The 23,772-nt window shown below is 36.1% G+C and overlaps 1 protein-coding gene across 3 annotated transcripts in view; it reads left to right on the plus strand.

Annotated features, from left to right (window-relative positions):
• The window catches only part of LOC149564200 (NAD(P)-binding Rossmann-fold superfamily protein), a 133,936-nt gene that overhangs the window by 59,498 nt on the left and 50,666 nt on the right, over nt 1-23,772 (plus strand). For 2 of the 3 annotated variants that reach the window (XM_089827273.1, XM_089827272.1), the window contains exons 4-6: nt 15,214-15,337; nt 15,568-15,698; nt 15,838-15,976. In XM_089827273.1, coding sequence (XP_089683399.1) covers nt 15,214-15,337; nt 15,568-15,698; nt 15,838-15,966 — 384 coding nt within the window. In that variant the 3' untranslated portion in view covers nt 15,967-15,976. Of the gene's footprint in view, nt 1-15,213; nt 15,338-15,567; nt 15,699-15,837; nt 16,161-23,772 lie in introns of those variants that run through there. The other variant, XM_089827271.1, reaches the window with a different exon arrangement.

Consider the following 23,772-nt stretch of genomic DNA (forward strand, 5'->3'; position numbering starts at 1 on the left):
TCTCTGCATTCATAAAAAAAGATATGTTAGATCCAATGGATCTAAGCAATGTTAGTACCTCGCTTCACCTCACATTCACAGTTCTAACATGCTACTCATCGCAGCAAAATAAAGACATCCATCAGCAGAGAAAGAGGACAATCACGGTAAATATTTCAGTATTAACATGTTTGTTTCCTGTACAGCGGATCATAACAAATTGAACTTATTTTGTGTGGCTGATTCATAATAGAAAAACAAAAGCATTAAAGGGACAAGTCAATTTGATTTGAAACCTTTTGCTTTCAGTAATTAAAGAAATTAGGATAAATGCATCAAGAGCATTTGGGACACGCCTCTTTTGAACATGGGACCTTATGATGAAAAAAGTATGCAACTTGAATCAAGAGAATGAAAATCAAAGGGACAAACTAAGATAGTTTTGAAACCTTTTGTTTCATATATATTACATGCATCAACAAGCATGCTGCAAAAGAATGAAAGATATAGCCGGAGTTACAAATAAACTAGTAAATGCTACAGCAGATGTATGGCAAAATAGTGCAAATTGAGAAGATAAATACAGCTATAAAATCATTGACGTATTACAAGAAAAGTGCTCATGTTCTATGAATTGAAATGGTTTTCAGCTGCCTACTTGATGGTGTTAATCTAACAAAATTCAAATGTGCAAAGTCATACAAATAAACTTTCAGTAAAGCAGGATTTTCAATGAGAGAACAAAAGCATTTTTTTTTTGGGCAAAATCACAAGAGAAATTGATATAGTATCTACTTACAGCAATACAAAAAATTACTGGAAGGGCGATATTCAAAGATGACAGAGAAAATTAATAGAGAGACTATGTTAAGAATTTCTCAAGGATGTCATACTGAAATATCTTAAAAACAATTACAAAATGTTAGAGAAAGGTTAATTTAATTTAATTTATTAAATGACCTTTTCTCCCTTCTTAAGATTTCACCTTTATGCACTTTTGCATTCACTTTTAATAATTAATTAGTAATTATTAAATGGCTTTTTCCTTTTAGGTTACCCTTTTTCAAGTTTCGATCTCCTTTTATAAGGATAGATCTTTTGTAATTATCTCTTATCTTTTTCATTTCTGAGAATACAATTTGCATATTTTCAGAGCAAACCCTTGCCTCTTCTTGACTTTTTCTTCTTTGTGATAGGTTTTTACATGCAGGTATTCTTTGGGCTTTGTGGATTTTTATTGCTCAAATCCTACATGGTAGCAGAGCTAGATTTGTTGTAGCTTGTTTGGTATTTGGAGAAAAAGGAGAACGAGTGTTTGACAGAACAGATCTGACATTTTTTGGGCATTTTCTTTGATTTTTGGAGGTGCAACAATGGCGATTTAGAAAAATTAATTATAGAGGTGATTTTCAAACAATGATAACTCACTCATACGGACTCCTTTTTTTGAGCAATTTTTTTTGTTCTAGGGTAGAATTTCGTGATCTACATGTTGCTGCGGGTTGTTTGCAATCTATTTTCTTGAAAAAATTTTCAAAATTGCAAATCCCGATTTTTGCAACTTCAAAGGCTTTGTTCGGGCTCACATGGACACATATTCATGTGCTAATTTTATTTAAAGCGCATAATTTTTTGTCTACATTCCAGATCTGGTATCAGTTTGGAGTAATATTGAGTGGACATGGTACTTTAAGAATTTGGCCATTTTTTTGCCTGCAAAAAAAATCCAACACCTTCTAAAACAATGACTGAGACCTCTTCTTGTCTAGAACTTTTGACCTCTCATAACTATTACACATGGAAGATCTTGATATACCATCTTATGGTACTTATGCATTGGTAGCTCGACCATCTTTAGGGATGAAGGAGAAGATGCATAAATCTCATTATATAGTCTTAGATTGATTCTAGCACTCATAGTTCATCAAGGCCACCTCCTCCTAAAAGGGGTAAACCAAAGCCAGAAAGAACGAAGTGTGCTTATTGTAATAAGCCTAATCATGATGAGTCGCATTGCTATGAGAAGAACTTAGATGGCTATGCCAAATAGGTTTCAGATTTGACAACTCTCCTTTAGAAGAGCAACATTGATATTCTTTCTACTTCTCACATATCTTCTTCATCACTATCATTTTAGTTAGATGGTAAAGATATCGGAAAGGGTCATGCACTATGTACAACTACTATTCCTCATTCTTCTAGATGGTTACTGGATTCAAGTGCTTCACACCATATGGCATCTTCTTAGGATTTGTTCTCTTCTTTTGAGGCTTCTCCTACTCCACACATTTTCATGTGGAACAACACTTTTATGACTGTATATGGGAAAGTTTCTATTGACATTGATGATGGTACATTTCATGATATACTTTGTGTTCCCTCTTTGTCCTCTAACCTTCTCTCTATCTATTAGATTACTCACAGTGGGACATGGAAGACAGATGAGTTTGTACTAGATTTAGTGCACATCAAAGATAGTGAGATAGGCAATATTATTGCTACAGGCATTGTTGATCATGCTTCCCACCTATATTCCTTCTCACATTTTGGTCCACCATCTCCACTATCGAAGAGACACTATTTTTTCATGAGAGTCTACTAAGTTGAAGTTAGGTCGCTTGAAATTATGTGTTGTTCCTGAGATCAGTGTCGTGACTTCTACACCTCCACCTCTTATTCAAATTCCATCTCTTGCACAGGATTACTCATCAACATTGCCTACTATTGTAGCTCCAGTCATCGAGCCACCTACTGCAATTGTTGAGGATATATCAGAGGACACACATCTCCTCTCAGATGACAGATTTAACACACCTATTATCTCACCTCCATTGGAGATTCCATTTCAGGATTCTCATGCTTTCTCCTTTGAGCATTAGTTAGGACTTCCAGCTGCACCTTACATACATGGGTTTTATCATCCTTGTCCACTACCTTTGTTTCCTTCAGATTGGAGCCACATTGGTATGTTCATCGACACAGGAGTTCTGTTATTCTAGGGGGAGCTATGGAGTCTCAAGCTTCTATCATAGTGGCTTTCATTGTACTTATGGTCTTGAGAGATTCTTTTGAGATGTTTCATTTGAGCATCCTTTTTCTATCTCTTTTTGGAGTAGAGTTTTTCTCACTAGGTTTTCTCTATTTCTTCATTTCATAGAGATTTGGTTGTGATTGGGTACCTTATCAAGCTTTGTTGTCAGAACCCAAGTTTGCTTTCAACATTGCAGTGTCCTTGCATTGTTGCTCATCTTAAGGGTTAATTTCATTTCATTTATTAAATTACCTTTTCTCCCTTCTGAAGTTTTCACCTTTATGCACTTTCGCATTCACATTTAATAATTAATTAATAATTATTAAATGACTTTTTCCTTTTAGGTTACCATTTTTTGGGTTTTAATCTCTTTCTATAAGGATAGATCTTTTGTAATTATCTCTTATCTTTTTCATTTCTGAGAATACAATTTGCATATTTTCATAGCAAACCTTTGCCTCTTCTTGTCTTTTTCTTCTCTGTGACAGGTTTTTACATGCAAGTATTCTTTGCGCTTTGTGGATTTGTATTGCTCAAATCTTACAAAAAATTCAATGTTACTAGAAAACTAAATGATCATGATTTTACACAAGGTTTTTTTTCCAGAAATTTTGTTACAAAAGTTTTGTTAAAAGGGTGTTGTAGCATAGATAAAAAAAATAAGGGTCAAAGACAGTAAGCAAATACAAAAATCTGCAAGTTATTTCCAAAACTCCATCTTGGATAGTGAATATATCAACGTATTGTGCAGCCAAAAAGCAATAACGTAAAAGTCAAGTATCCATCAGTAGATTCGACTATGGGAGACAATAGAATGTATATTTATTCGAAACTTTCAAGAAGAATGCCTGAAATGGTAGCCATTTTTGTATCTTAAGAAGAACCCCAAAAAAATATGGATAGGTTCTACTTATGACTCATATATCAGAAGCAGAAAGAAGTGTGAATATTAAAAATAAAATAAAAAATCTTCTTGCAAGCTACAACCAGAAGATTACATCAGTAAAACCTCCAAGAAAATTCTGAATGACTTGAAAATGACATTGAAGCAAGTAGAAATGACTAGAGCACCAACAGTCACGCCCAACAAACAACACGAAAAAGAAATAGCCATGAAATGGAGAAGGCACTCATGGCATGGAGATGAAGAAACCTCAACATATAAACAAAACTCATGCCAATCAACTCGGGACCACCATGACTCACGACAAACAACCTAGCAAGTAACCAGAGCCACAAAATGGAGAAGACAACAATCACGACAAACAATATAATGTAACACCACCATAGCCACCATTAGCAAACATACCCTCATGACATGCACAAATGTGGAGCAAATATTGATGGAAATGAGGCAGAAAATGACTCACAACAAGAGAAGTCACGAAATGGAATTACAAAGACCCAGAAATGGAGTAATAAAGAAATTGAATGCCATATACCAATAAATAACAATAGGAGATACGTAGAAGTGACAGAATCCAATAGCCAAAACCTTCAAAATTTCCCAAACAATGGCGGCTAGGGTTTCAACTCTTCTCTTTCATTCGAAATCAAAACTTGCAAAAATCGAAATGATCAAACAAAGTGATAATACCTTTCTTCATGTTTTTTTCCCCCTTTTATTCCTATATGGAATTGGATAAAATTTTGGGTCCACATATTTACTTGGTTTAGGAGAATGTAATAAATTATTAATTAAATAATGGTATAAGACTTAGCTTTTAAAGTCTTTATTATTATTTTTATTAATAATTTATTATTATTATTGTTGTATTTTGTTTAAATTGTATTATTATTGTTTTTTGGTTGATAAAATATGAGTCAACTGTTTAATAATGATAAATTTTTAATACAAGTAATAGAAAGGAGTTATTAAGCTATTTTTAGACTCACAGATCAGACTCATGACTTTGGAGTGGTTTTTAGCATTTATAGTCTTCTTGGACTTGTCTACATGCGTGTTTGGTCAAGGCATAGTTTGGAGTGCATGAGGCATATTTTTGGATCTATTAGGCCATTTTTATAAACAATTAACTTATAATTTCGACCCTCACTTCTTGATTTTGTGGGAAGGTGGTGTTGAGTTCGTTATTGTTATATACCCCTCTTGTTTATAGAGAAGGGGTTCAGATTTGGAGAGGAGAGAGATGTGCATGTGATATTCGTCCCTGGCATCTTTTTCTCGATTTTTCTAATCTTTTATGCAGAGATATTGTTATTTGGGCCTGTAAGAATTTGGCTTAGGCCAAAATTCACCCAAGAACTAAAGAACTCAATACAAGCACACAGTAGACCAAAATAGACAGAGTATGATCAGAATGATATTGCTTACTATTCAGAAGCATGTTCATACACACTAGGAGTGCTTGCTTATATAGGCCTCTCAGGAAGCACCTGGAATGACTCTAGAAACAACCAGGAGATAAGACAACTAAGCACCTTATCCAACATTCTAGATGAATGGATAAGAATGACAAAGTGTCATATGTGTGTAGAAGATTCCTATGTTGTAGACAACATGTGCTTAAAAGAGGTGTGGACCCCTGTGATGTAATCATGACAACACATAAGAGTGCACATACTCCTAGGTGACTAATAAATAAATATTAATAAAATGCATTAACCTAAGTAAACTTAAGTAAGTGTAATAAGTAAATACTTATTTACACCAACACCCCCCCTTAAGTGCAACTTAGGGGAATGCCCTTAAGCTTACAAAATCTAGGATGAAATGCAGGATGGGTCCTAGCTACTAGGCCATGTTAGGTACCCATGTACATAATGATATGCAATCTCCCATAAAGCGGGGAAAGAGGGAAAACCTCATGGGAAAAACCCTCCCCCAAAAAGAGAGATAAATAGGGATGCATGGATGGATGGAGTAATCAAGACCCTCCCATTATGACATACATCTAGTATATACATAAGAAGAATGCCGAATAGTGATTGCTTTGATGAAGAAGCTGATCCAAGACTGTAGAATGGTGTTCCTCCCTTAGGAAGAAACAATGCCAAGGGTACAAATGAGACGCTTCTGCTATGTGTGGAAAGAATCCCATGGATAAGTGATGTCTCTGAAACCTGCTCAACTAGCTGAAGAACCTGTCCCAAAGAATTGTCTGTCTCTGCAACTGATGAAGAACCCTGCTACAACTGCTGATCATAAGTATCCACAATCACTTCAACCTGTGAGGATCGATCACGTAGAGAATGAACAAGAGAGTCGGATGGAACCCTCATGACAACTGGAAAAGGTAATTCCGCATCAAGAAGAAGAGGCAGATCATGAATACTGTCCCCCAAATCTGTCACTGAACCTGTATCTGGAAGACTGGATGTACCCTGCTGTTCTGGACCTATCACTGTGGCGATGTATGCATGTGGACTGAACTGATAAAGTGACCTCTCACTGCAACTGTCGATAGAACCCCACGTATCTGAATCTGTTGAAGCACTATCACTGAAATCACTATCAGTTTCCACATTGTATGATGTGCGAAGAGGAGTAGAGGACAAGCTTGGTGAACTTTCCTCAAAATATACATCCTTCTCCACAAAGATCTGATGTGTCTCAGGATTTAGAAGTCTATATGCCTTCACACTGTCTTCATAACCAATGAAAGTATAGGGCCGAGAGGACTATGCCTTGCATTCCTTGGAAGATCTCTTTGCTCATGTAGGACAACCGAAGACTCTGAAGTGTGTCACAATAGGTTTTCTGCCGCACCATGCCTCAAAAGGAGTTTTTCCATCTAAGGCTGGATGAGGAGAATGATTAAGGATGTGAGTGGCACTTGAGATTGCTTCGACTTCTAATGATGGATCTAGAGACTTGGCATGAATCATGCAACTTGCCATAGACTTAAGAGTTCGGATCCTCAAAGCTGCAATATCTGTCTTATGTGGACTAAATGCCGGTGGAGTCTGAAGATCAATGCCCTCATGTCTACAAAAGTCCTTAAGTCTTCTGTTCACATCCATGTTTCCATTGTCCATGCAGAGTACTTTGATGGCCTTTCTGGATTTCCGTTCTACATGAGCCTTCAAGGCTAGAAATGTGTCTAACACTTCATTCTTACTATGCAGAAAGTAGACCCAAGTGAACCTTGAAAAGTCATCAACAAAGGTAAGTATGTAGTGACCCTGGCTGAATGCAAAAGGACCTGCTAATACCATGTGAACCATCTGTAGAACACTTGTTGCTCTTGAAGACTTCCGTCTCTGTAACTTTCCCTCTGGATGCATATCCACTGAATCTGTTGAACACTCACCCTTAGAAAAGTTGATTTGAGGTAGACCTTTCACCATTCGGTATGTGCAAAGTTGCTGAAGGTAGCGGAAGTCAAGATGACCATATCGTTCATGTCATAATTGCATGTTTGAATTGGATTGTGATAACAAGGCCTTTGGAGGAGACTTGGGCACAAAATGAGAGAAAGAGTACAACTTTTTGTTATGATCCACTTTCCCCACTGCAACCAAGGAATCATCTTTAAGACTGTGCACTTTTATTGAGTTTGGAAGGAATTCAACTCTATGTCCATCTCCAAGGTGAGTGATTTGGTAGATTGAGAGGAGATTTGAACTTAGGTTTGGAACATAGAGAACCTCTTGAAACTCTTCATTTTCCATCTCCACATTTCCTTTTCCTTCAACTTCCATTTTTCTATCATCTCCCATGAAGATGTGTGGTACCTTTGAGTGATTCAATGAAGAAAAATCCTCCTTTGAAGAACCCATGTGATATGAGGCACCTGAGTCAAATATCCATTCCTTTGAAGAGTTTGAATTTGCCATGAGTGCTTGCCCTTTGCCCTTTGAATTTGAAGACAATCCTTTATCCTTGTAAGCATTAGGCAATGGAACATTATGTTTCTTCATGATGTTGGTCAATTCATCAATCTTTTTGAGATAACACTTATGCTCTTCATGACCCGATTTCTTGCAATAAGCGCACTTCTTCTTCTCCTTATTCTTGTCCCCCTTCTTGTTGGAATTTGAGGACTTGCCTTGTTGATTGGATTGAGGTGCTGTCTTTTCTGCATCCTCTGATTTGCTCTTCCATTTTTTCTTACCCTTTCCTTTATTTGAAGACTGTCCAACTGAATTTTGAGAACCCTCATTGTTGGCTACTAATGCTTTGGACTGAGGTGATTTGAGAATCCCCATTGATTTCAACTTCTTTTCTTCATCATCCAATAGTTTAACATATTCATCAAAAAGTGACTTTCTTGTAGGTAGACCCTAAGTAGTCTTTGAGGTGTTAAAAGAAGATATAAATGTTGAATACTCCGATGGTAGCTTGTTATGTATGAGATAGATCAGTCTGTCATCTTTGATAGAACTCCCATAAGCAGTAAGCTTTGTCCTTAATTCATTCACCTTGATGATGGAATCTTGTATTGAGTCATATGACTTAGGATCTAAGGAGACAAGCTCATCTTTAATTTTGAACACATCCTCTTCAGACACTTTACCATAAAGGCTTTCGAGGGTATCCCAAGCTTCCTTGGATGTAGTACATTTCTTGATTTGATACATGATCTTATCATCAACCCCCAAACATATATCACCTAGGGCTTTTCTATCCATGGCTACCCAATCAGAAATTTCACTTGCTGATACATTTTCACCTACTGGTTTAGGAAGAGTGCCATCTACATATTGAAAAACTCCATTATGCATTAAGTGATACCACATTTTGATTGACCACGTAGCATAGTTATGAGGAGTTAATTTAGGAAACTTAAAGTTGACCATAATGCAGAAAATGAAAGAAAAGTGCAAAAAAGAGAGAACACAACACCAAGAACACCCCCCTTTTTTACTAAATCAAGAAACCCCCCCAAAATAGATGCTTTGGGCACTTTATCAGTAGTGTGATTACAATGGGCCACTTGCCAATTTTGGCCTTTGTGGACTTCTTATTTTGCTTGTTACAACCTCTTAATGGAGTACAAATCTGAAACTTTACAATGTGCTACAATTCTGAAGTATTACAAAGCAAAGAAAGGCCCTATTGCTGAAAGTGACAATTTTGTCCACACAGCACTACAATCTGATGCCAAATCTAGAAAGTAGACAACATAATAATGCACTTTAAAAAAAAACAGAACCTGATTTTGACTCCAAATGTGCCCGTATAGTGTTTGAAGTTGCAAAATGCAAAATTATCCAGGTACAATCGCCAAAACATGCAAATTCTGAACAATCCTTGCACCAAAACCAGAAAATAGTTGTACCACTAAAAAGTTTAGGAAATTCTACCCAATTTCAAAAACAATTGCACTTGATTTGGAGTCCGGATGTTCGAGTTATGGCCTCTCAAAGTCGGACTACAAAATCCAAAATCAATCTGAAGAGGGTTGCATCAGCGAAGGATGGGGTTAAATTTGACGGTCATACGACCATCGCAGCAGTTATAATTTGGCTTGTTTTGATGTTCAGATGGGCGTCAAATTTAAGAGATGAAAATGATGACATTAGCAGAAAATTTCGGGCCCTGGTGATGTGGTAGATGACGTGTCCACCGTACTATACGAAAAAATCCGGCAGGGCGCTCTGTGTGTCACTAACTGGATGTACGGTGGGTGGATTTTTGCGTTGACTCGACACTGATAGGATTGTATTGTCAGTGTATGGGTGGCAGACTGGTGTGCGATGAGTGGAGGACATGCTGTCATGGCTGGATGTAGTGTCAGAGGATGCGTGTCTCTGCAGATAGGACGTGTGGAGGCAGTCCGGTGATGCCACGTGTGTGCGGGTTGCGGGACTTTCATGGGGGCTGGAACTGCTTTCTTTCGTATGCCAGAAGTCAAATAACCGATGCCGGATTTTTAAAATGTGACCCCGAAAAATTGTAGATTAATCCCACATTCGTGGGTTAGTGCTCTGCGGACTTCTTTAAAAGGAAACCTCCACAATTGTAAAGCAAACTACGTGCGCAGTGGGTGGAAGAAAAATAGGGCTGCCGGTTGAAAAATGATTATTGACCGGTGCTGAGATTATTGTGGTTGGGTCGGAATTTGTAGCATGCTGTCGAAATTTGCAGGTGTATAGGCTGAGTGAGTTATTATGACCGCAATGCGGATTATTGAAAGAGCTTGCCGAATTAATAAAAATTTCCTTGCAATAATAATAATTCCACCACACCAAATATAGAGCCAAGCCGAGGTGTCATTGCTCGGTTCGACAAAAAAAATTTCTCTGCCTGTAGAACTAACGGAAAAAATAATTTCGAAAATAACAGAGAAATTCAGATCCGAAAATCAAATTAATTAGATCAAAAGAAGATCATACCTAAACTGCAAATCGGGGCCTCCAGGTTTCGATTTGCAAAATTTTTTTTGCCTCACGATCAACTTTCACTCAACATAGGCAAATTTATAGTCGAACTTCACCAAATCGACGCTCTGGACGCAACGGTGAGGTCAGATCTGGCTCTAGATGCTCCCAATTTCTGTAGATCCTTTGGATTCGAGTCGAGGTGATGAAGCATGAACAGTCTGGAATGGCTATGTGCAGAGAATTTTCCTCAAAGCTCTGATACCATGGAAGTATTTGGCTTAGGCCAGAGTTCACCCAAAAACTAAAGAACTCAACACAAGCACACAGTAGACCAAAATAGATAGAGTATGATTAGAATGATATTGCTTACTATTCAGAAGCATGTTCATACACACTAGGAGTGCCTGCTTATAAAGGCCTCTCAGGAAGCACCTAGAATGACTCTAGAAACAACTAGGAGATAAGACAACTAAGCACCTTATCCAACATTCTAGATGAATGGATAAGAATGACAAAGTGTCATATGTGTGTAGAAGATTCTTATGTTGTAGACAACATGTGCTTAAAAGAGGTGCGGACCCCTGTGATGTCATCATGACGACACATAAGAGTGCACATACTCCTAGGTGACTAATAAATAAATATTAATAAAATGCATTAACTTAAGTAAACTTAAGTGTAATAAGTAAATACTTATTTACACCAACAGGGCCTTTGATCGTAATACAGTTTTCATTAGATTCAGCTTTTGGAGTAAAGGATTTGGTTGTGTGTAGTGTGGTGATTGATGTTATCTAGTTGTGTTTTACTGATTTTGGGTAATATCTCGTTTTATATCTTCCATGTCTGATATTTGTTATTCATAGGTTTTAAGTTGTGTTTCCTTGGTGATATATTCGATTGTGATTTATTTCCTTTCGTATGTTCATATTTTAACCTTCTCTTAAAATATTTATGTGGATTAACAATTCTGTCAAGTTGTGTTTTCGTGATTATCTGTTGAAATCATTCATTGAGTTACAAGTATAATAGTAATTTGCATTATTAATTTTGGTGTATCACCTTAGTTTTCATCATTTAGGTTTATTTTTTATTTTTAAGTTCACATCTTCACACTTTTCCACACAAATGTTTATGTCTTCATTAGCATAGGTGAGATATTAGATATATCATATAGGAACCAGCCTAGAATTCGGAGGTTCAATCAGGTCATAGGTTATCCACAACCTTTGGTTGGATCAATGTGTCTCCAAAATTGCTAAGGGTTTCAGAACTTAAAGCATTAGGGTGCAAATTTTGAAGATAATAGTTACAAAGCCTGAAGACATCCCCTATGTCTGCAAAGTTGTTCAAAGTTGATTGCATACTTGAAGTTTTAATGAACCAAGTGTTTTCAACATTAATCTTCTTTGTTATAAGTACTTGTTATGTATGATTCTTTTATATTGAAAGGAGGCCACTCAGCAAAAGATTGATAGGAAAACAAACTTATTTCACTATAAGTTGAGAAACAAATAGAAACTCGGAAAAGAGCTTGCAAGCCAACTGTTTGATATAAGTACATCATGTGAAAAGTTACAAGATTGTTCAAGAATAAGAGGGCAAATCCTCACATTGCTATTATGGCACGTTTGCATATTGTTTTTCATAATTCTTTAAGTCTATCACAGCTAGTACTTGGAATGCATGCCTATTGTTTGTCATAATTCTCAAATAGTACAATCAAGGGAATAAGGAAAAAATGGCACATAGGGAGGGGGACATCTCAAAAGTGCTTGAGGGAAAGTACCCGAGGGAAACCACCCTAGGGAAAGTACCCAAGGGAGACCACCTGATCGAAAGTGCCTGAGCGAAACCACCTGAGGGAAAACTACTCAAGGGAGCCATGCTGGAGGTAGCCAAGGTTGCGTCGGAAGGAGCCTGAGGTGGCGTTAGAGGGAGCTTGATGCCACACTGGAGGGAACTTGATGTGCAAGAGGAATCCGAAGGCTACGGAAAGTGAAGCGAAGGCCACAAGGAAGGAAGATATTAATGTGAGATTCAACTACTTGAAGACAACTGTGAATCACTTAATGCTAGATATTCACCATATACCAAAAGTAAGCCACATACAAAGACTTAATAAATTGTAAACAATTCTCAATATTATATTACAGACATAGATGGCACTCAAACTTGCCAGATCCAAACAAGTAGTATAGAGGATGGAATAGGGTGGCGATGAATCCCACCAAAACCGTAAAAGCCAAATAGGGAAGATCTCTCACTTCCAAAATGGCAAATAACACAGAACTCCAATAGGAATTCTCATACAATAAAATAATCCAAATCGCATCACTAAAACAACCTACAAGATGGCCTTATAAATGGCTTTGGGGTAGCTTCCCGAAGGATTACAAAAAATGCCGATAGGCCAACAAGTTATGGCAAAATAAAATAAAGAGTGGGCCCCTTTATTAATTTAATCAATTAAATAAATAAGTCCTTGTGATATTATTTGATTTTTAGGACTATTTAATTAATTAACCTAATTAAATATTTTATTAAAAATTGGGGACAGTACACACATGTTCGGGCTAAAGGACTCGGTCTTATTTGAATTAAGGCTTGGTTAACACATTCAAGGCCACACGTTTTCCAATAGGATTTAATAGTCTGATCCTAATGCCTTGCACCCAGATTTGGGGCTGCATTAATTGATTTAAGGATTTAAGTCACATGTTTCTGTATGGGGCCAAACGCTTAGAATTTTGTGCCCACAGGCTTGGGCTATAGGGCCATATGCATTCAAATTTCAGGGGGCCTTATCATTGACTTTGACACCAGATGTTATCCTTTTAGCCCCACATGTTTCATTTTTATGACCTAAGCTCACACGCTTGAAGCTGGAGGCCAGATTTAGCCCCCCGCTCTAGTTGAATTAAAGTAAGATCAGGCCCACATGTTTGCTTATGTGTCTAATTTACATCAAGTTTAGGCTCCACCCTAGAGTTTTGAGCCATACACTTTATGCTTTGCTTTGTTTGCATCAAACTTCAGTTCAGTCTACATAAATCAGGTTTCATCACAGACCCTGCTGATCGGCTGAGGCTATACACATATGGGTTTCGTGGCTGCAAACTTGAGGTTGGGTCTTGTTTATGCAACATGAATCCATACTTATTTTTTTTAACTTGACGAGGGAGGCTTGTGATTGGTTGCTACTTCTTGATGCCTCCCCTTTCCATTGTTTTCTCTCCTCCCTTAATTACACCAAGTTGAATTGCTTCCCCTGCCCAATGAATCATTGACTCTATCCTTTACCATGAGGAGGTGGAATCCACTCCTTGATGTGGCAACCTTGCCACATGAGAAGGTGGAGTCCACTTCTTGATGTGCCAATTGCTAAATGAGAAGGTGGAATCCACTCCTTAAAGTGGCAATCTTGCCATTGGAGAAGGTGAAATCCACATCTCCATGTGTCAATGCCAGTTGAACAGGCCGAGCCCACTCCTTGATGTGACAACCTTGCTACTTGAGAAGGTGGGGCAACCTTGCCACTTTAGAAGGTGGAATCCACTTCTTGCATTGTCAATATTATTAAAAGGGGGGGAATGGCATTTTAATTTTAACAATTTTTTAATTTAATTTCCCATTTATGGCAATTTTACTTTGGCAAATTTTTAAAGCTTATTTAGACAATGGCTCAAATTTTCTAGTTCCATACTTAGCCAATTTTTTGCCATTTTTTAGTTTTTGGACATTGTGATCTTGGGGAAGCCTGCAAAATCTCAAAATGTTGCCAAATTTTCTCTACCATCTAAGCCTATCAGGACAAAAGGGACAAGGGGACTGCCTTTGGGCGTAGGAGGGTGGGACTGTTAGAAAAACCTATTTTGAATTTTCCTTATAATCTCTATTATGGTAAATGAATTCACAAAGGCACTCAATCATTGGAGATAAGATGGAGTAACAAGATTGAGGGTAATGGTGATAGAGCACTACACTAGGTATGCCACCTCATATGGATGACATGAGCCACATGAGGCCAAGGTATCAACTCTTGGGCCTAGAGTAGGGAGCCACTAGGACACCTTATTAAGTCATCCTACCTTAGCACCCCTAGTCATCTAATATATGATTGAGTCTTTTTTTCTAATAGATGTTTAATTTTGACTCAAGAATGTTTAATTGTAAATTATGCTTATAATTGTTTTCTAGCTTATTTGAAGGATCTTAAACAAAGCAAAAAAGTATCTGAAAAACCCTACGAGCTTTAGATTATTATAATCTAGGGAAAAATTTGGGTACTCATAATTTGGGGACATTACACAGGTCACAACATAGAACTTTGGCAAATAATTGTCCAAGCTATTTCTCTCTTTGTATTCAGATATGTAACAAATCTCCAATTTTCCAGAATAACAATTTCTTAATAAAGTGTTTTTTTGGAATTTGTTGAGTTATATTTATTGCAGATAAGTTGTATCTTTTTTTTAGTTGAAAAAAATGAGTGTTTGTAAGGGAACATGACAGATTCTCCTTGTGCTTAACCCTTATTATAGTCTGTGTCTAGCACAAGTGTGTCTAAGTCAGTGATGCCCAATTATGAGTCTCAACTCACCATTTAATAATTTATTCTACCAAGAATTATCTGTTGACCTGGATTATGCAATAAACCAACTGCATCTTTTCTAGGATGAAGAGGGCCAGAACTACTCAAAAGCATTCTCACATGAGCTCAAGTTAAAAATATGCTAGCTCTTAGTTTTATTTCATGTTTGTTTGTTAGGACGATTACTATAGTTAACAGATTACATACACTAAACTTCACTATTCCGATACAGTAGCATGAATTTATCTTTATTGACTAAAGAAGCTTGTCTAGTAAGTTTTTCATTTATCATGAATGATATTTGATCAGATATGTGCAGTGGATTGACAGTATTCTCTCCAGCAACAAGGAGATTGAGTTCTTCACTGACGAATTCCGGTGCCCAATTTATGTGAAGGATGTTATAGATGTAATTGAATCTCTAATTAGAAGATGGGACACAGGTCAGAAACTTGTGACATCACTTTAGTGGTCTCATTTCTTTCATACTCTATTTCATTTATTTTTTATCGCAGCAATGTCATATTTGATATTTTTTAACATTTAGAAAAGCCATATTTTATTATCTGTTGGCTTATGAGAGCTTTACAAGATGAAATACGGAAATTTTAAGGTGAAAGTGGATCACAAAGAGCAATGACACACTAAAAGTTCTCAGTTTATGTCCTTTCAGGTGGCAAGTACATGCAGGTGCTGTTGAATGCAGGGGGACCTGATAGAGTTTCACGTGTACAGATGGCAAAGGTAGTTTCAGATCTGAGAGGATATGACAGCTCAAGGATTAAATCTGTTTCTGCAACATCAGTGAGTTGATACAAATAGTTTGCTTAAAAGTTGAATAACGTTTTTGTGAAATACGGAGGTTGAAATACTTAATTTTCCTTATAATATGAATGTGGATTTTAGCAAAATTGTTAATATGCTTGGTGCAAACTACTTATAGGTGAACCGAGGTGTTGCATCTCCTGCTGATATATCTATGGATGTTAGTAAATTGGTTAAATTGCTTGGTATCAATCTGACCACATTTAAGGATGGTGTGCGATTTACTCTAGAGTCTCAACAACTCTAGTCATTTGCAGGTAAACATACATTTTTCAATATGTTAGCAATAATAATTAATTTGCTAAATCTTTATTCACCCTTGGCAATGCATCATTGCTTATAGTAATGATTACCTCAAAATGGAAGTCTGGTTTTATAACAAGAACAATTTTACTATTTTTTCTAAACTGTGAAAATTTGGAAGATTTTCCTTGACCCAAATACTAGGTGGGGTAATTTTTTTTTTTCCTATAATACATCTTTATAAGAATGTGGTCTCTGTTTAGTCAGGTCACTTAATTCAGTTAAGCATATGAGAGCATATTTTTCTTAAATACACTTAAGCTGGCCCTTAGATCTAGGATAGCATGCGGTGATCCTGCGCTGATTGGTCAAATCAATATCTTTTTAATTGTTTCAATTACAAGCTCCAATATTATAAGTTTTTTTCTAGCACATGGATATTTCAAGATGTTTTGCACAATATGGCTTGTTGAATTGGATGGGGACAAGAATGTCCTACCAATAGCAGAAAAAATTGTTTGGCAGCAAACCAAAAGTACAAGATTTTTTGAAAAAATATAAGAAAATTGAATTTGGCAAAAACATAAAAAAATTGTGAATAAAAATACAAGGTACTTTAAGAGAAAAATTGCAAACAAAAAATTTAAGGGCATTTCCAAAGCATAGAGGTATAGTAAATAAAACAGAGTTTAACCCATGAATTGTAGAAAACAGATTTTTTTTGTTTATATTCATATCACTGATTTCATTGGAAAATGTTTAGTTAACTTTTTAAGAGGGCAATCACCAAATAAGCCAATTAGTTGTCCTAGTGTGAGATCAAATATTAGCCAAGTCTATGATGTGATTAAGGTAAAAATATTTCAGATACCAATCCAGATACCGTGAGGAATTTAGTAAAAGTGGCAGCCATTTTGAACTAGTCAAGACTTTCACTGTGATTGAGGCAAGGAGTTTTACTGGGGGTGTTCACTATTTGAGAAAGCATATAAAATCATATTCTACAGTTGCAATGCTTTATATTTCATAATGAAAATTGGTGAGTCCTTTATAGGGGGTAGAATTCAACAAGATGCTTTTGTTTAGTTGAAGTCAAAAATGATTATGTGCTGGAGGCTCTTCTATTACAAAGATGTAATCTTGTTTGTAATCATTCATATTTATTTCATGGAGAATCATAATAACCCCCCCTTTAAAAATAAATAAATGTAATACTAAATGCAAGCTATGCTTGTAGTGGTTACCAGGCTTGTGGGGTTGAACAAATGCTGATTGCTAGGCTTGCTGAACAAATAACAAGTAACCTCAAAAATGAATAAGGGAACGATTCAATATTACTGTAAAGGGATCAAAGTGCCTCATGTGCTACATCCCTTTATGGCTCGTGGGGTTGAACAAATGTTGATTACTAGGCTTGCTGAATAAATAACAAGTAACCTCAAAAAGAATACGGGAACGATTCCATATACTATAAAGGGATCAAAATGCCTCATATGCCACATAAAGTCTATAATCAGAAACACTTTGACCACCATCCCAATCATGAATACATGCCATCCAAAGATAAGTCATTCTATCTATAACAACAAAACATGAGTACTACTTAAACTGTTATCCCAAACTTAAATACCCAAATCTAGAGCTATCAATATGCAAAAGCAGCTACCAAGATACAACATTCATAGCTGAAATTAACACCCACAATAAGTGCTAACACATCTAACTATCCATAACAAAGGTATACAAAACATAGTAAACTCATGCAGTCAACATATACAACCCATCACATGTAATTATTAGCTCCACGTGCAAACTTGTCAATGAATAATTTACACATCTAGGAATTTGCACTGCACGAGTAATGGAAATCAAGAAAATATCAAGGTGTATCAAAGATATACAAAACATAATAAACTCATGCCATCAACATATCACATGTAATTACAAGCTTAATGTGCAAACTTGCCAATGAATAACATACACATCTATGAATTCACACCATGGGTAATGGCAATCATACGCTACGTAAAGTCTATAATAAGAAACATTTCGACCACCATCCCAATCATGAATACATGCCATCCAAAGAGAAGTCATTCTATCTATCATAATAAAACAAGAGTACTACTTCAATCGGTATCCCAAACAAAAATACCCAAATCTAGAGCTATCAATATGCAAAAACAGCTAACAAGATACAACATTCATAGCTGAAATAACACCCACAATAAGTGCTGACACATCCAACTATCCATAACTCAAAGGTATACAAAACATAGTAAACTAATGCAGTCAACATATACAGCCCATCACATGTAATTATTAGCTCTACATGCAAACTTGTCAATGAATAACATACACGTCTAGGTATTCATTCCGCACGAGTAATGGAAATCAGGAAAAGATCAAGGTGTATCAAAGGTATACAAAACATGATAAACTCATGCCATTAACATATCACATGTAATTACAAGCTTAATGTGCAAACTTGCCAATGAATAACATACACATCTATGAATTCACACCATGGGTTATGACAATCAGCAAAAGCAACTACCAAGATACAACATTCATAGCTGAAATAACACCAACAATAAGTGCTAACACATCTAACTATCCATCACTCAAAGGTATACATGAAAACATAGTAATTATCAAGGTGTATCAAGTCTATCACTAACATCACATGGAAGGTTTAAATAGCATCATGTAGTACCAAGGACATCCACAATTATGAGGGTATCAACTCTTGGCAAAAAAGGTTGACATGATGAAGAGGTGTGACCTCTCCTCATATGGGAAGTTATAAAATGGACAATGATTCATTTGAAATGGGTATCCATAAGTGTTTTTTTTTAAAATAAAAAAGGAGGAATCAAACATATAGATTTGATCTAAATATAAAGTTTGGATCTGATTGTAAAAGGTTGTGTCCCTTGAAAGGGAAAAAGTAATAAAGACGTGCACTCTTTCAAAGGTTGTTAATGGTGAAAGGTGAAAGGTTATGTGTCTTGCAAAAGGGAATTTATGGTGATTAGGTGGAACCTTTCGCTCACATTGAGAGATATAAAGGGAATAAGCTTCATTTGAAGAGGATGAAGAAAAGATTGAATAATAAATGGATTACCCAATAGATTTGAATATATGCATAGTGGCGTTGGAAAATGCATCACATTGGAATTTAGATTTATATGACACCCATGCTTTATTTCACTTATATGTATATGCATTCATGATAGATGAAAGAGCAATATGATTAAGAGCCTAGTCCTTAGTCTTCCATTGATGCATTCGTATAGACAAGAGGTTTGTTTAAGGAGAGGTGGATTAATTCCTTACGAGATGGACAAGTTCCAAGTGGGCAAGAACATGTATTTCTAACGCATTGAGAAAAAAGTCCCAAGATGGGTATGAACATGAATTCCTAATGCATTGAAGAAGCCTACTTGTAGATGGTTTAACAAGTGCCATGGAATAGTGATTCAAACATTTGTCATTAGAGTTAGGGAAGTGATGTATGTTTGTAATACATGAGATATTAGTATACTCATAGGCTAATCATTAAGAAGAATAAGTTGGTGTCGGGTAGGGAGAGGTAGAGTAAATCCTTACAAGGTAGGTGACTCCCAAGATAGGATATGGGCAGGATTTTGAAGCCTTCAGGGAGCCCCTCTATGTGTGTGCGCATGCATGTGTGCGGGTGTGTGTTATTCCTTACAAGATGGACAAGTCCCAAGTGGGCAAGAACATGTATTTCTAATGCATTGAGAGAAAAGTCCCAAGATGGGTATGAACATGCATTCCTAATGCATCGAAGAAGCCTACTTGTAGATGGTTTAACAAGTGCTTTGGAATAGGAATTCAACCATCTATCATTAGAGTTAGGGAAGTGATGTATGTTTGTAATACATGAGATATCAATATACTCATAGCCTAATCATTAAGAAGAATAAGTTGGTGTCGGGTATGGAGAGGTGGAGTAAATCCTCACAAGGTAGGTGACTCCCAAGATAAGATATGGGCAGGATTTTGAAGCCTTGAGGGAGCCTACGTGTGTGCGTGTGCGCGCGCATGTGTGCATGCGTGCGTGTGTGTACATGTACGAGCACACGCATGCAAAAGATATATTGGTATACTCATAACCAACCTCCTTAAGAGGACAAGCTCACATTACTTACCGATGGAAGAGCATCTAAGTCAACAAGATATCTTGTCTAAAAGAAAATAATTTTATAATTTTTCTACAAAGTTTAGGTGATTGAAAATAAATGGAGGCATCTATAGGTCTCCTTGTACCTAAGAACATGTCCAAAATGACATAGGAGGTTGAAATTATTTAATATTTATGGCTTATGCATAAAGGCAATTGTATTTTTGAATAAGGGATACCATTTTATAAAACTATAGAAATATTCTTCTCAACATTGAACAAGGGGGAGAGTCATGCACTTGTCTTTAAATTGATGATTACATGAAAATGGGAAAACACATCCTTTTGGGCAGACACTTGGGAAAATCGAAAAGAGATCTCTTTAGGTGGACTCCTCAGAAAGTTGAAAGGTTATCTATTGGCTTTGTGTTGCTTTTATTGTTAACTATGCGTTGATCATCAAGAGTGTGAGTGAGGTTTACAAGAGACCCAATGCTTCTATAAAAGGGAGGCTTGGGCTAGAGGTTATTATTTAGAGTTGAGTTCTCCTCATCATAGATAAAGAGGATTAGTAAGGAGTGTAGAAGATTAGCCTGTACCTTCATCAGGCAATGTTGTAAAGATAAATTGCTAATATTATGTAATTGAAGCATGTGTATTTCATTTTATTGCAAGAAATATAAGGAAGGCACATTATTTCTTTTAATTTTATGATTTGTTCTCTTTGGCATGCTATGCATGAATATTTGGAGAAGAAACCCTCATATAGTATAAGAGAGTATGTACTTTGAGTGTGTTAGAGGCATATCGTATATCATGTACAAAGAGATGGAGTAAATCCTTACAAGGTAGGTGAATCCTAATATGTGATATGGATGGTGTCTTGAAGCCTTGAAGAATACTTGTAGTGTGATGTCCAATCAGCCTTTACCAAATAAATTCTTATCCTCCTTAGGGTTGATGTTTTGGAGAGAAGTAATTGGGGCTTAATAATGTTAATTATCAATTATATTATGAATCATTCATTGTTTCCTAATTTAAGCCAATTTAAATGGATAATGAAGCTTGCTAACCATTGCGAATTGGTAGCTTCTTATTAGAGAATATAGAAACTAAATAAATTACCATTTCTAAGAAAGAATCAAAACCCTAGTTGGGATTTTTAGGGTAAATCAAACTAAACTCCTAGCTGGGGACATTATATTATTGAGTTCTTTCTTGGAAAATTTGAAAGAACAATAGGTTATTATAAACAAGCTAAGAATCAAGGGAAGCTTCATTTCTAGGTAGAGAAATGGTGTCTTTGAGTTTGAACTATTTTTCACGATTTGAAAGGAACGAGAATAAAATGAACAGAGGTGACAACCTTTTTGATGAGGAAAGGTTTGAGTGATTGACCCATTGATTTCTAAGCAAACATTGGCATCAACAAAAATGAGTTTTATGTAGGAAATGAGCTTGGGACTAAAGCCTAACTATTTAAGCATCATTACTATAAATTGCCACCTAATTTTTTCATATGCTTTGTCAAAGTCCAATTTGACAAGGAAGCAATTTTGACTAGTTTGTCATGCCTATTTCGTAGTTTCCTAAGAGAAGACCAAGTTGTCTAGACTGAATCTCCCTTATAAATCTAGTTTGCTTAGGCCTTACATTCTCTTGCATTGTGTGTATTTTCTCCTTTTGTAGTTTCTTTGTCTATAATCTTGGTGGAGGTATTTAATGTATAGTAATTTATCTCCATCCTAAAATGTTCTCATTTTTTCCTCTAAGAATTAATTTAATCAGAAATTGAATAATAATCCTTGTGATAAGGCTTCTTCATATACCTTATACATGTCCTCCCTAATGAGAACCTACATTCTTTGTTAAACTTGCTAGTAAGCCATCCATCTTGGGATGTTTTGAGTTAATCATATCATTGAAGGCAACATAAAACTCTTTAATGGTGACTATGCAGTATTGGTAGGTTTTCTATTAAAAATTGATCTTATTACGAATGCAACTCATTGAACTTTTGTGTTTGGTTGTCATCAATGTCAAACCCAATGATCTAGATAGATCATAGTATGTGGATTAGTTGATGTCATTTTAGGAGGGCCACTATTTCATTGTCATAGATTAAAATGTACAAAACAATTGTTGTTAGTTTTGGTGGTTTTGATGTAGGAGCATCCTTGGGTCATTGCCAATATTACAACAACCAATTTTTCTATTTTCTTCTCAATTTGTTCACGTTAGTTAGTTTTTATGTTTTTAGTGGCATTCCTTTGTTTTGGCTCAATTGTTATTGCATACCTCAAAATTGGTTTCAAACATCATGTTTTACTTATGTTTAGGTTCACACCTCAATTGGTTTCATTGCAACTGAGATATCTTAGTTTCTTGTTTGGGCTATAACATGTTCTTCATATTCTAATAGTTAGTTGGATTTTTTTAATCTTGCAAAGTAATTTTTTGATCGTTAATGCTTTATGGCTAATATCACAATATTCTTAGATCTTAGGCTATGTACTTCCTTGGATTGCTTGTTATTTCATCGACTTGGCATCAAGATTCTTATGATTTGGGTCTTGCCCTATATTTCAATATTGTGTTTTCTTGTTCTTGGAAAAAGTGATTGATCTAGGTTGACATGTTTCTCGTAAATGTTGTATATATGGAGGCTTTGTTCATTATTTGTAATAGGATCTTGGTAGCATATTCTCGAGGATTCAAAGGACTTAGAAGTTGCATGTTGTAGACCAATTGCTAAGTAATCCTTGGTTATTTACTAATGCAAACATAAGATTTGGCATGTTTTCAATTTATTATTGGCTTTGTTGTCGATTGTTTTTGTTGTGTAACTAAGGCTGCATAGTTTGGACCATCTCTATCGAGCAATTCTTGCCATGATTGTATCATATGGTATCCGAGTAAGGTTGGTGTTCTTTTGTTAGCCGATCTATGTTCCTGAGCTTGTGACGTCATACATGACTTTGTTGTGGGATGACAAAGTGTGGATTTGACCCATAATTGCAAAGGGCTCACATAAGAGGATTACAAAGGAGTTACTGTTGGTTGAAAAACTTGCGAGAGTTATTGAAGACATCTTGCGGGTGAATAGATCATTGAGTTGGAGGCAGGTTGCAAGTGTGTTCAATAGATTGTTGAGTGAAAGGTAATCAAAACATTGTAATCAGATCATCAAGGTTGAAGTAGTTGTACCAAAAGATTAAGAGAGATGTCACTAAGAGGAATGAAACCTAGAAGGTTGGAAGAAATGAAGGAAGGCTTTAGATATGAGATGAGGAATGAGATCAAATTTGCATTGGTAGGATTGCATATGAATCTTGAGACAAAGGAAGAATATGAGTAAGTTGTTGAAGATTATGAGTCTGAAGGGACTAACGTACTTGTGAATGAAGAGAGATTGTTGAGGGCAACAACATAAGCTAATCAAAGTTATAGAATGAAGATTTATAATCTTTTTTGGTTGACTACATCTTGAGGGTTTGATAAATTTCATAGGAGAGTAGGAAGGCTACTTCAAGCTTGAGGATATTAAAGATCCATAGAGGATAAGGCTAACACAAGCCAATTTGAAGGGTCATGTTGCCTTTTGGCCAAAAGAATTGTAGATTGATAGAGAAGGGAATGGGGAAATAAAGACCACTAGTT

This window comes from Cupressus sempervirens, chromosome 4, assembly GCF_028749045.1.
Source record: "Cupressus sempervirens isolate cs-2001-9-10 chromosome 4, ASM2874904v1, whole genome shotgun sequence".
In the NCBI taxonomy this organism is placed as follows: domain Eukaryota; kingdom Viridiplantae; phylum Streptophyta; class Pinopsida; order Cupressales; family Cupressaceae; genus Cupressus; species Cupressus sempervirens.